This window comes from Pseudorca crassidens, chromosome 4 (assembly GCF_039906515.1).
Source record: "Pseudorca crassidens isolate mPseCra1 chromosome 4, mPseCra1.hap1, whole genome shotgun sequence".
Classification (NCBI taxonomy): Eukaryota; Metazoa; Chordata; class Mammalia; order Artiodactyla; family Delphinidae; genus Pseudorca; species Pseudorca crassidens.
The window spans coordinates 27,875,977-27,889,879 of record NC_090299.1 but is presented as its reverse complement, the minus strand read 5'-3'; the positions used below and the strand labels follow the sequence as shown (position 1 = coordinate 27,889,879).

General features: G+C 39.3%; 1 protein-coding gene across 21 annotated transcripts in view; it reads left to right on the top strand.

The window, feature by feature from the left end:
• The window catches only part of ALPK1 (alpha kinase 1), a 163,105-nt gene that overhangs the window by 78,833 nt on the left and 70,369 nt on the right, over positions 1-13,903 (top strand). For 9 of the 21 annotated variants that reach the window (XR_010942893.1, XR_010942894.1, XR_010942895.1 and 6 more), the window contains 2 exons: positions 6,828-7,059; positions 11,357-11,511. The exons of 1 other annotated variant lie outside the window; for it this stretch is intronic. Coding sequence is in view for 15 of the 20 variants with exons in the window: in XM_067735289.1 (XP_067591390.1) it covers positions 6,939-7,059; positions 11,357-11,511 (276 nt within the window). In the remaining 5 variants the exon portion in view is untranslated. Of the gene's footprint in view, positions 1-6,827; positions 7,060-11,356; positions 11,512-13,681; positions 13,807-13,903 lie in introns of those variants that run through there. 11 more of the 21 variants (XM_067735291.1, XM_067735292.1, XM_067735297.1 and 8 more) reach the window with 5 other exon arrangements.

Sequence of the window (13,903 nt, the reverse complement as noted above, 5' to 3'; positions counted from 1 at the left end):
TGTTATTTCTTTGAAGATAATCTGTCTTTTCTCTCTGGCCATTTTAAAGATCTTCTCTATGTCTTTTGTGTTACCTACTTTCACTCTGATATTTCTAGGTATGAATTTTTATTAATTTATCCTGCTTGAGTATTATGGGAATTTTGATTATTGTCTTTCTCCTGGTCTAAAAGTTGTTAGTCATTATCTCTCCAAATTTCTTCTGCTTCCTCAGCTTCTTTCCATCTAAGACTCTGAATATATGTTAGAGCTTTTCCATCAGTCCTCTGTGTTTCTTAATCTGTCTTGTATTTTCCATCCCTTTATCTTTTTCTGTTGCATTCTAGGTGATGTGTTCTGATGTATTTTTCAGTTCAAAAATTCTGTCTTTAGCCAGAGCTAATATTTTATCAAATATATCCAATGCCCTGAATTTAAAATTTTTATTATGTTTTTTGTTTGTAGAAATTGTATTTGATTCTTTTTCAATATGCTTGTCCCTTTTTATAGTTTCTTGCTCTTTACTCATACACTCAACATTACTCTTTCAGTTCTTTAAACATGTATATTTTGTAGTATATATCTGATAATTCCATTATCTATAGTCTTTTGTAGGTCTAATTTTACTATCTGTTGTTTCTGCTTTCATTCATTGTTTCTTTTTATCTTATGCATTTTGTGAGCTTTGACCAGGAGCTCATGTTTCTTGGTATTTTATAGGTGACAGTCTTTGAAACTTGGATTGAAATCAGATTCCTTTAGAGAAGATTATGTTTCATTCCACCAGTTGCCTGAGAAAACCACCAACCTGGGCTCATTTGTAAATAGTTTACTTAAAAATAATTATCAGCTAGATGGGGCTTCCCTGGTGGCACAGTGGTTAAGAATCCGGCTGCCAATGCAGGGGACACAGGTTCAAGCCCTGGTCCAGGATGATCCCACATGCTGCAGAACAACTAAGCCTGTGCACCAAAACTAATGAGCCTGCGCTGTAGAGCCCACAAGCCACAACTACTGAGCCCACGTGCCACAACTACTGAAGCCCATGTGCCTAGAACCCGTGCTCCACAACAAGAGTGGAGAAGACACCACAATGAGAAACCCGTGCACCACAACAAAGCATAGCCCCCCCTTGCTGCAACTAGAGAAAGCTCACGTGTGGCAACGAACACCGAACGCAGCCATAAATAAATAAATAAGCAAATAAAATCTATTAAAAAAATAATAATGATTATCAGACAGAGGTTTTGCAGACCTGTGCCTTCCAATTTGCAAGGGAAAAATTTTTGTTCTCCTCCTTGAAGCAGCATGTTTTGCCACAGAAAATTTTCCTGGCAGGTAGGGGAAGAAGATGAGAATATATTTTTAGCTCACCCCTACACTAAAAGTGCAACGTTTTAGGATCACAGTTTTATGCAGGGGGGAGTCTCCTCTTTTACTCCCTCCTGGGTAGGCCTTTGGTTTTATTTCCTATCCTCCCATGTTCCAAAACAGTGAAAACCAGTTTCAACTCACAGTGTTTGGCAAATACACTCAAGGCAAACGCTAGCCTCTGTGTTAACTTTCTGGGTTCCAGCTTTTACTTGATTTTTGTCTTCTGAGTAGTCCTTCCTTTTTTGCCATTTCATTGATATATTTTAGATATTTTAACACGTTTTTCCAGCATTTTTAGTTGTTTTCAGCAGGAATGTTGGTCAGAGCATATCGTCTTCTATACTGCTAGAAAGAGAAGTCTACCCTTTAGGTTTTTTGTGGCTTAGAAGTTGCCTTCTCCTTCTCCCTTTTCATGCAGTTTTAAAATGCTAACAAATGGCTGTCACCCAAACGTATCTAATCAAGCTGCACAGTTGTATTACTCTCCAGTCAGATTTCTTTTTCTCCTTTTATTTACCCATTTCGACCACCAACCAGTGCAAGAGGTAATATGGTCAGAGTTGATGTGTGGTGTTGCTCAGAAGAGGGTGAAAAGGTGGGAAAGGCTGGATTGTCATTGCTGGGGCCTGATTAGAGAAACTTATTCTTGTTGTTCTATGTGGGAGACCAGAATATATTTTCTCCTAAAAACAATGTGATACATAATTTTGAATGTAGATGAAAAAGTACTTTTAGTATAATTATTCATGTGCATATGAATTAAATGAGCTCTTTAAACTTGCTTATAAATTTAACCAACCATTAATTAAATTCCAACAAAGATAATTTAAATAGAGCATTTAGAATACAATCATGTGTGATATGCTTTGAATAGTTCATTTTTTATATATTTATGTCTTATTCCTCTAATTACATTGTAAACTTCTTGACAGTAGGAGTCATCTCTTTTACCTCTTTATGCTTCCCCACATCTTCAAGCCTAAGGATTCTCACTAGTTGGCTGGTCATTTATTACAAAGGTGGCAGCCAGTAGACCATGGAATACCTTTGGAGTTCTTTTACTTTCCCTAATTTACCCCCTAATAAGTATACTGATTGTCCAGTGAAAAAAACTTAAACACAAATGCCAAAAGAAATGGGGCTTTGAATAATCCACTGATGTGCTTCTTTCTAATGATGGCTGACTTGCCAGTTATTCTATAAATCAGCTACTCAGCTAAATTCTTAGTCATTAATAAAACTATTCATATGCCAAAATCAAACACAGAGTGTATGAACAAATAACCATTTGGCTGTGTGTGTGCATGTGTGCCTTAGAGTATATGAGTCTAACTTATTCTAGAGTTATCTGTTTGCATGTTTGTTTGCTTTTTCTGGTCTCTTTCTATTTGATTTTTAAAGAAAAAATATATGGGGGGATGTTAAAATAGAAAAAAATAATTCATAGATTATAAAAAATATTGGGAAACATCCATTTTCCAATTTAGAAATAATGTATAGCTCACAGAGCATCACAGTTCAGGGGGGCAAAAATCAATATGTGTTAAAATTGAAAATGATTCTTTTATAAATGAAGCTGACCAAAATTTTCAGCGGGACTGTTGCCTGAAGGAAAATTTCCTGGGCTCCAGCCTCTGTTATGCCTAACAATGAACCATACAAGTCTAGACAGATGGTTGGATTCCACAGTGTTTCTCATGTTACAATATTTCTTCCTATTGTCTCTCCTGAATTCTACAGGGAAAGGGGGAAATGCTATAACTTTCAAAAAGTATAAAGAATATCTTTGGTATAGTTTGGGAAGTCACAAGTAATAAACATTCATTATCTTGGAAATCTCTTCTTCCGTTTTAGACATGCTTTCTTGGTTAAAATTTGATTGCTTATGTTGAACTGTATGATTTAGCTTCCTTACTATCTTTATTGCTAGAAGTAGAAGGTGTATTTATGTCTTTTCTCGTCTATGTTCCCTGTCTCAAAGTATGCTAACATCATCTATTCAGTTCTGAGCTATGGTGAGGTAGAAATTTGGGACTCATCCTTAAGACCATACATAGCCATCCAACACCAACAGTGCATATACTCCCTAAACAGTTCTCAAATCTGTCCAATTTTCCATATCTCTGATATCATCACTCTGGTCCAAAGTCCTTGTATCTCTCACCTGGATTATTGCAATAAGTACCTAACTGATCTTCCTGCAGTCACCCTCTTCCTCCCTGCCCCCTTATATACAAACTACGTCCAAAACAGAATGATCATTCCCAAATGTAAATCTGGTTGTGTTCCTACTGCTACCAGTAGTTTTCTGTGACTCTTAGGGTAAACACAAAATTCCTTACCTGGCACACAAGGCCCTCCACAGTCCCTGCTTACCTCTCCAGCATCACTTCATGTCAGCTTTCTCCTTTTATGTCTAGTTCAGCCAACCTGACCTTCTTTCATTCCCTCTATATTTCCTTCTACGTTAGGACTGTTCCCTACCATTTTAACTTCATTAAGCCCTGTTCCTCTTTCAGAGGTTAATTCAGGCATCACATCCTCAGAGAAGCCCCCCTTGACCTGCCCTATCCTTACCCAAATGCTTAGGTCAAGTCCTGTTGTTTGCCCTCACAAAACCATGTATCTTATCTCTCTTTCACAGCACTTAGACAAAAGGAAGAGATTTATGATCCTGTGCATCAGGAATCAGGGTTTCAAGTGAGGAAACAAAAGCAAAGAAGAATATTTAGTAATCAGCCTCTAAGATTCAAGCCCATACTTCTAACCCACAGAGAAGAGTATGCATAAAAATATTACACTTAAGGGTTCTGAAAAGAGCCAGGAATTTTTCAGTAAATAAATATCAGATATTCTTTAGTCTATCTATTCTTTAGATAGACAACCTGGTCTATCTAAACTGCTGCTGAGTATGTAATTTAAGACCTGGAAACATTTTAACAATTGTTCCCAACCAATCCCCTCAAAATATAGATGAGAAAAGTGAATCTCAAAAGTGAAACTCAGAGGTCTCACAAATAGTTAATAGTAGAGAATGAAGTGGAATTAGTTGTTGAGCACTATTATGTATATTAGTTTTCCTATTTCTAGGTCTTTTCTTTACTACATACTCTCTCTGCTTAAAATATTAACAGAAACAAAGCAGTTAAAATTTATAATGGAAGACTACTGTCTACCCTAAGAGGATGATACAGCACTAATAAAACATTAAGCCTTTAGACAAAGGGGTGATGTGCTATTAAAATTATATTATAGTGCAGTTTTATTTCTTTGTGCATGAGCTCTTCATATTTTCTTTTTATACCTCTATTTCTATATGAAGTCCTATAAAAAGGATCCTGGGAAAGTGAACTCCCTTCTTGATTTAATTTAGGACTTGAAGAAAAGTGAGAGTCCTACTCACCCGTTACTCATTCCAAACAAAGTTTGTTCTTAACTTTCTCATCCACCAACTGCATTTCCCAATTTCCATACTAACCTTCCATTATAGTCACCATCTCCCTTTTTCAGGGAATGGTGGGAATGGGCTATCATTGCTACATGGCCTCTTGCTCACTCTAGTCTACTGATTAACTCTCTGACCAGCCCTTACTGTTTAGTTCTTTTCATAGAAAGGCAAGCTAATGGTCAGCTTGTACCACAAAACATTGACATAAACACTTGAGCTAAAAGGGACACTGAAAACCATTTAGTCCAACAACCCAATCCATGCAGGAATACTCTATGAAACATCTTAAGCAGAAAAGAGATTAAATTTATATTTATGTTTAAATGCTTCCAGTAACTAATTTCATGACTTCACTTAATGTAAATGCTCTTTCAAGTAACAAGACTGTTGTATGAAAACTCTGCTTGTGTTCTTCATCAATGAGTACATGATTGTCTTCATGAAACAAGTCTGTTGCATCCTAAAACTTTGCTTTGGCACTTCTACGTGTGTGTGTGTGTGTGTGTGTGTGTGTGAATGAAAACCTAAAGTACAGCGAGGATAAAATTCAGGTTAGAATGAAAATTACAGAGTTTAGATTTCACAGTTCATCCTTCGTTTTCTGTTCCTGTTAAGTCATAGAATAGATAAAAGATAGAAAAACACTTTCTTGCTATTTCAGATTCAAAACCAGCTTCTTAAAGTGAGGCCATTGTGTAGCAGAGCACATTTTCCCCAACACCAACACAATAATTCACTGGTTTAATAGTTTTAATGATTACTAAAACAGTACAATATTGTGTTTCATGGATCTGCTAGATAACAGAGGGAATAGATCATATATCTGTTGTACTTTCTTCCTTTTCAGATTCTCTTTCTTTGGTAATAAGATTCTACATGCCATACAAGAGTGTCACAACCAGACAGCAGCTCCACTGTCTATTCTGGCAAATTCAGAAAGAGAATAACTTCCTTTGTTTTGTTTACAATGTACATTCTTTAATAAAAGGAAAACAAGCAAAATGATTTGTTAAACTACTATATAGAAAATAAACAACAAGGACCTACTGTATAACACAGAGAACTTATACCCAATATTTTGTAATAACCTATAAGGGAAAAGAATTTGAACAAGAACATATATATATATGTGTGTGTGTGTGTGTATGTGTGTGTGTGTGTGTGTATGTATATGAAATTGAATCACTTTGCTGTACACCAGAAACTAACACAACATTGTAAGTCAACTATACTTCAATTAAAAAAAATTTGTTAATCAAGAGACTTTTCAGTATTTGTCAGGCATTTTTTGTACAGTCAGTGGGTTATTTTGTTCCTGAAATTACTTTGACTGCAATAGCTCATTACAGTATACTCATATTTATATAAGAAGTCCCTCAGCTGTATATGTGTTAAATGGGATATAAGTAGATCTATCCATATGATAGATCTAGGAAATTGGGTTTTCTGGGATTACATTTCTTTATTTTATTTGGCAATGTGCCTGGCAGTGAAGAGCTTTAAATTTGGCATCTGTCATTGCCTATTTTGGTCCAAATTATATGATGCTAAATACCGTAAAGAATACTGCACAGGGGAAATCAGCAGTGGGTTATGAGAGTGGTAAACTTCATATTACCATGTGCTTGTGTCTGAATATTAGAACTGTTAGCCAGATGCTTCCTGTAGACTCCCAGAGAGGCAAGAAAGTGTGGTGCCCCTGGGATCCAGAGGCACTGATATGAGGTATTCAGAAGATACATGAATCATAGGGTATATTCATTTCATTTGGCTCCATGTGATTCCACTGACTTCACTGTGGGTAACCAGATCTGCACCAGGACCCTTTCCCTTCTGCTCTCTGATGACTTCGAGGTGCTGCCCATCTAGACCAGGCCCTGCAGTAATTTCACACACTCCCCTAAGAAAGTCCTCAGGGGCTGTGATGTATTTTCATGTGCTTGCTCTATTATCCCTCCCTGCTTGAGTCTTACAGATAATTGATGACGCTTCAGTTAATCATCTTTCCCCCTCTTTTGTTCACCAGGTACCTCAGGCTTGAAGGGGCTCTTTTATTGAGAATAGATGTCTTCTCCTAGGTAATTGATCACTGTAGACCCAGGGACACTCGACTCATCATCGAGGGAGGGTAATCATCATGAATAATCAAAAAGCTGTAGCTGTGCTACTGCAAGAGTGCAAGCAAGTGCTGGACCAGCTCTTGTTGGAGGCGTCAGATGTGTTAGAGGAGGACAAGAGGGAGGACCAGCGGTGCAGAGGTGAGGTCCTGATGGGAGGTGCTGGGGGGAATGGGGAGCAGCAGGTTTGCTCTCCTTTCCCCTGTCTGAACAACACATTCTCATCTCTGCCCTATTTTTCTTCTCTTGGCAGATGACCACAGAGAGATGAGTGGATTTCTAGGGCATGAATGGGACATGGGCTGTGGGTGGACGGGCAGGGGAGGAAGCCCACTTTGTTGCAGTGAATTGCTGTCAGTTCTAATTTTAAGCTTCAGTAAACATGAGGCCACAAGAAACAGTTTAGTTCAAGAAGAACAAAGGGTCCAAGTGGGCTGGTGCACGTAAATTTCAATTATTAAAAAATTGAAGCAACTTCTGAATGGTGGCACATACTTTTTTTTCAAACTAGGCTTTTGTGCCTCATCAGTTTCCATAGACTTCTACAGTTTCCACAAATATGTCATCTCATCAGTCCCATCTCTCTTTTTTGATCATCAGTACATTTTCTCATCTTGTATTTACATGCCATTTGTAAAATAAATCCACTCATACTGATAAATGCTTATTGCATCATTATCAGAGTTTAAGAATTTGGCTTTTTTGCTCATTCATAGTTTGTGCCGTTCATAGTTTTAGATGAGTCATTGTTTGGGAAGTTTCAATCACAAAGTCTAGAAAGTTAAAGCATTTCTGATTTCTTCTTTAGCCAGTTTTGAAGAGGCAGCCTTCTTAGATTTCTTTTTAGCATTCAGATAAATTTCCCTTCATTTCTATCAGTGTGTCCCTTTTATGTGCTTTTAATATTTTTCTTTGTATTTTTAGTCATTTGCTATTCCTTACAGAAATAAGATCCCCATATAAAATGCACACTCCCCATCTCTTTTGTTGTTGTTGATTATGTAATGGGAAAAGGTTCTAGGAGAGTCTTTTTCCCACATTCTTGTATATAGGCACATATATTTTTATAAGAGAACTTTTAGGTGCCTTTAGAAGTCTAACTTTTTGTAACCTGTCATCCAGGCTCTTTTCCAGATAACATGCCCCATGTCCAGTTGTTGCACAGCCTTAGTGTTTTCTTTCTTTACTAGCCAGATACATCAGAGTCTAACTTCACTTGCTCCAGTGCTGGTCCTGGTTCTCCCCAGGGGCAGTGCGTTGTGTTCTGTTATTACTCCTGAAGTTTTTCTCTTCTCCTTTTACTACATCATGTCCTTTGTCTCTTCAGCCCAAATTCCTTTAAGCTTTGTGTTCTCCTTAGTGAAGACTCTGAGCCCTCATTCAGGAAGGATTTTCATTTTCTTTTTCTTCCCAAGTGCCACAGAATAGGAGAAATAATCAGTTTAGTTCCAGATAAGGCAAATCACGACTGCAAAATCACTCAATTAGCCATGGCCCTTCAGGTAAGCTGCTTGGGGAAGTAAGTGACCAGAGAGGCAGAGGAGGCTACTGCTCGGTCAGGGGAGGACTGCTGGGGTTGGCTGAATCCAGTAAGCCAATGGCGGAGGAACCCTGTGCTGAGCCATTGACAAACTCAGCATTCGCCCATCGCCACTGCATGTTGCGTGGTCCACCCGAGCGCCATCAGTATGGTTGGACACAGTATGAACACGGAGCCTGTCCCTCGGCAGGTGGTTTCTGAGCAGCTCTAGCTCACGGGTCGGGCTGCCACCGCCACTGATGTCATCACCCGCACGTGCTCCCAGAGAAAGGCATTAGTACAGGGTCACTTAAGGCGACAGGGCCAGCCGGTAGACTCGAACACGAACACTGTGGGTTTTATTCTTTTCCCTCTTCCTCTCAACCCCATCCTTTTTCTTCAGAAATTGTCATAGTCAGCATGGGTGACTAGTCCTAGCAACTCTAACCCACTGGGATAGAGAAGGAACTGAAATCCAAAAAGAGATATATTTTTAAAACGTACTTCAGAGGCATCTTTTATTTCAGTATTCCCCAGTGGACTATCCACGTTCTGGCACGATCTGTAAGGAAAGGGTGGTACAAGGAGGAAAAAAGGATTTGTGACAAATATATCATCATGAAGAAATTTTGAAAATACTTAAAGCTATTCATTGCCAAAATACAGTGAAATTCTGTGGATCCAGAAATCACATTTCTGTTGTCATTTAACTAATCCTTTGACTCCTGAGCTTGACACTCATGGACAGAGTATCCAAATAATTTATCAGAATTGAAGTACTTTTTAGAGTGAAAGAGCACTATTAATAAGTACACTATGATTACATAGGACTGTCCTAAGCAAACGGAACTGAATAGTCATCCTATTCATGACTATTTAGAAATATCATTTAAGAAATTTTCTCTATATGTATATTGGAAACATTTTCAGAGATTAAAATTATGTCAGTGGTGGTAAGAGGAGATTGTGACCACATAGGCTTCCAACCTTGTGGTTTTGCTTTCACTGGGGGAGTGCCATTGCACAGAGGGTGCTCAGTAGTTCTGGGTTACTGAATGGGGCAGGGGGTGGGGGGACAATGGTTTCAGTGTGATACTTGTAAGTTATCCTTAGTAGTCAGTCCAGATCGATCCTTCATTGACATAGCCCATGCATTATCCCCTCAATGCCAAGCAGTCCTTCCCCTCAGGAGACTTCCTTACATTTGCCCAGCTGGTGGCAAGGACTCAAGAAGACATCATGAACCAAGTCAGAGTTAGCTTTTCTTCCTTCTCTTCTTTTTTTTCACTCTCTTTGTCATATCTCTTTTGTCTTATTTAGCATGTCTCACGTAAACATGAGACTAATCTTTCTTTTAACCATCATGGTGTGATTTACAAAAGTGATAAGATGTGATGCCAGTTTTCAGGGAGCTGACAGTCCACAGTTCAATGAAAGGATAGATGTGGCTAGAGAACAGTGGGATGAACGCTGAAAGGAGCATGCACCTGTGGGTTTGGGAGCACTCATGAGGGACATCTCAATTCCACTGGGAGATCATGGCAGGGCTAATGAGAAGTGGCAGTGTTTGCACTGAATGCTGAATGAAGTCAGTGGGCCTGAGCTTGGTCATGAGGCAGTTGAGGGAGGGCAATGCAAACAGTGAGGACAGGATGTGCAAAAGTATTGGAGAATTTTGTGCAGAGCAATGGCCTGGTCCATCTTGTTTTTAGCAAAATGGGAATCAACAGTTTGGAAGATGAAATGGATGGGGGGAGATAGAAAACAATGATTCAGGAAAGAATTACTGATAATTAAAAGGAAGAAATCGATTTTAGGATCCACAGAATTTGATAACCAATTAGATTCAGGGAGGAAGAGAGAACAAAAAGTCTAGACCAACTTCTGGGTTTCAGACTTGGGTGAGTCAGTGAATGATAGTAGCATTCATCAAAATAGAAAACAGAGAGGGAAATACAATATTTAGAAAAAAGGTGATGAGTTCAGTTTTAGATATGTTGAGTCTGAGATGTCTGCAAGACAAGCACCTGGAGATTTATAGCTGGCAGTCATATATACAAGTCCATGATACCTTATTCACAGCCCTGGAGGGGGTCACATGTGCTGCAGAATTCAGAATTTTTTCAAATGTTAGAAAGGGAAGTATGGTGTATATACACTCCAGTAGAAGCTGGGGCAGCATCTACAGTCAAAAATTAAAATTTTCAGAACAAAATGTTGACTAATCTCACTATAACAAGATTATAAATAGCCTCTAGTCAATTCAAGTCTGGTTCAGGTGCCAAACTTAAAAAAAACCTTCTAGTTTTCAGAGCTTTTTGCATTTCCCAAGTTTGGATAGGAGATTGTTGACTTATATAATTAACTAGGTTTGATGTCTATTAAGAGATTAACTATATCTCCTCATGTAAAATAAGGCCATTTCATAATAAATTGATATGGGTTTTTTGCATTCATTGTCTATATTCAAATGTAGTCCACAGGGAAAGTCTGAGGTGAGGTGAGGTCTTAGAGGAGAAAAAAGAGGTTGTACAGATTGATTCTCTGCATTACCCAGCTGCCACAAGCCCCAAATGCCATTCCATCTCAGTCCCGTTCTCATTTTACAGGAAAAATAATATTTCCTTCGTTCCTTTCTCTGATTCTTCATGCAGAGATAGTCACTGAAGTGCTTTACTTCCTGCTAAAACCTTTTTTAATGCCTGACTACCCCAATTTACCCGTAGGGCGAAGTAGACCAGGGCCACCCCTGACAGATAGCTTTTTGCTATTATTCTTTGAGTCAGAACCACCAGGTTAGGCCAGCCAGCAAGAGGTAGGAAAAATTTTTTTGCCACTGAGGTGCTTCATCATAACATTGGTAACTCAACAGCCTTTTCTTTGACTGCAATTTCCTTACCTGAACTCTGACCTTTGCAGCTTCACTCCCCAGCGAGTTAAGAACCCTGATCCAGGAGGCAAAGGAAATGAAGTGGCCCTTCGTGCCTGAAAAGTGGCAGTACAAACAAGCTGTGGGCCCAGAGGACAAAACAAACCTGCAGGATGTGATTGGCGCCGGGTTGGAGCAGTTACTGGTAGGAAGAGCCACACCACCTGTTCCTCTGACACCCCCAAGTGAGGCATTTAGCCTCTAAGTGGTCTAATAGATTAAATTTCTTTGAAGCATAAAACAGCCCCTACCCTTATGGTCGGCTCTGCCAGATTGACTAATGTGTGTGGCGGGAAGCTTTTTAAGAGGGTTTGCTTGCCCATAAGACCTTCTGTTGGAAAGGCAAATCAAGTACAAGTGAAGAAGGGTGGTCATGTCATGCTGAAATATTTGCATGACTTAAAAATATATATATATTCTTTTCTTTTAAGTCTTTATTGAATTTGTTGCAATATTGCTTCTGTTTTTTATGTTTTGGTTTTTTGGCTGCAAGGTATGTGGGATCTTAGCTCCCCGACCAGGGATTGAATCCTCACCCCCTGCATTGGAATGCGAAGTCTTAACCACTGGACTGCCAGGGAAGTCCCTATTTGCATATTCTTGGTGGGCCAGAAGCAGTAGTTTTGATTCCACCATGCCTCATAGCATTTTTATTTTGAAATACTACTTTCTAAAAGTTGGGTAGGTTAAAAAAATAAACTCACCACTATTGCATCCATGTGACTTGCTGTCTAAGCTACTGAGGTCTGGCATGTCCCTTCCCTGAGCCCTGCCTGGAATCCTGTTCACTCCCTTATCTCCTCATGAGTCACACTGTTCAGGAAGTATCATGTCAAAGTCATTGGCATGCTTATTCCTCAACTCATTTATTGGAAACTAATCAAATGGGTACCTCTACCTCAGATAGGAGAGAGCCTCAAGAATAACACATGAACTCAGATTTGAGCTCAGATTTCAGGCTTAGGTTCTGGGGATGCTACTAGGAGTGCCATTTTCCTTTCTGATAGTGTTTTTTTTTTTCCCCCTACATTCTCTTAGATGATTATCGAAGAAGAGACTCTATTAGCTTGTATTTTTTTTCTCACATAAAATATAGACGTTTGTCTGGAGACCAGGCATTACAAGCAATGATAATATTCCCCAAATTTTATTTTATTGGTTTACATGGGAATGTGTTTTGGGGTCATCCCAAAGTAAATATATAGATATAGACATTGTTTCTACCTATTAAAACAAAAATCCAGGGAAGATCCCCTAATCTGTGTACACATAACAGCATTGTTGGAGACAATGACTCCAACAGTCATTACTGTGGTCCAGTCATTACTGTTACTGGAGGAACAGTAACTTCCCCCCAAAAAACTTTCCAGCCCTCCAAAACACAAACACCCGAGGTTAAGCAGACTCAGGACCGCAAAGGAAAGTGAATACTTGGAACGAATTCAGTGGTGAACCAGGGGTTTTAAATAAGTGTGCTTGTTGTTAGTGGAGAAGTGGAATGGAACAAAAACTGTAGTGTGTATATCACTGTAGGGTTTACAAAATGCTTGCACATGCATCATGTCATTTAATTCTCAAAGTAGCCCTCCAGTGATTATTACCATTATCAAGCCCATTTTGCAGATGAGGAAATTAAGGTGCAGGGAGATTAACTTGCCTAGGGGAACAGACCAGTGAGTGGTGGAGCTGTGACTTAGCCCCTTCCTCCGTCCTGCTCCAGTTCTCCCTCTGGAAGCCTCAAGGAATGAACTTGAGAGCACAGGTGGAAGTCCTGAAACTTGTTTACTCTAATGCAAGCTGTAGAGTAGAACTTTCTGCAATGTTGGAAATGTTCTGTATCTCTGTTGCCCAATACATTTAGCCCCTGGCCACATGTGGCTCTTGAGCACCTGAAATGTGGCTCGAATGACTGAAGAACTGAATTTTTAGTTTTATTTAATTTTTAAAATGAACTCCTGTGTAAATAGCCACATGTGGCTAGGGCTACTGTTTAACTGGATAGTGCAGCTCTAAAGCAATGGTGCTTTAAGTTAGACCTCCCAACAACAGCACTAGCATCACGCAGAAACTGAGTCAGATTCCTGGGCCCTGCGCTAGTCTTACCAAATCAAAAACTCTGGGTGTGAGAGCCTAGCAGTCAACATTAGACAAGCCCTTCAGATGATTCTGTTGCATGTTAGAGTTTAAGAATGACTGCTGCAAAAAACAGGGTGGCGATTAATTGGGCAGCTCTAAGAATCAGTCCATTAGGCTGCTTTAGCCCGTAATGTGTTTAACCTGGGAGCTCTTTGAACTCTGAGCATCATTTTCTTTAGATTACCCAGCAAGCTATAAATTAAAGGCAGACAGCCCGAACAGGAATGTGAGTGGAGAAGGGCTTGGAAAGCTCTATGTGATTCGGCCGGTGGCATATAAGAACTTTCTACGGCTTCCCCGGAAGGTAAGAGCAGGATAGCTTCACAGAGGGAGTGACCCCTGCTTTGGGGCTTAGAAAGTTCCTCTGAATTTCCAGCATAGGCTGAGAAACTGAGATGCAG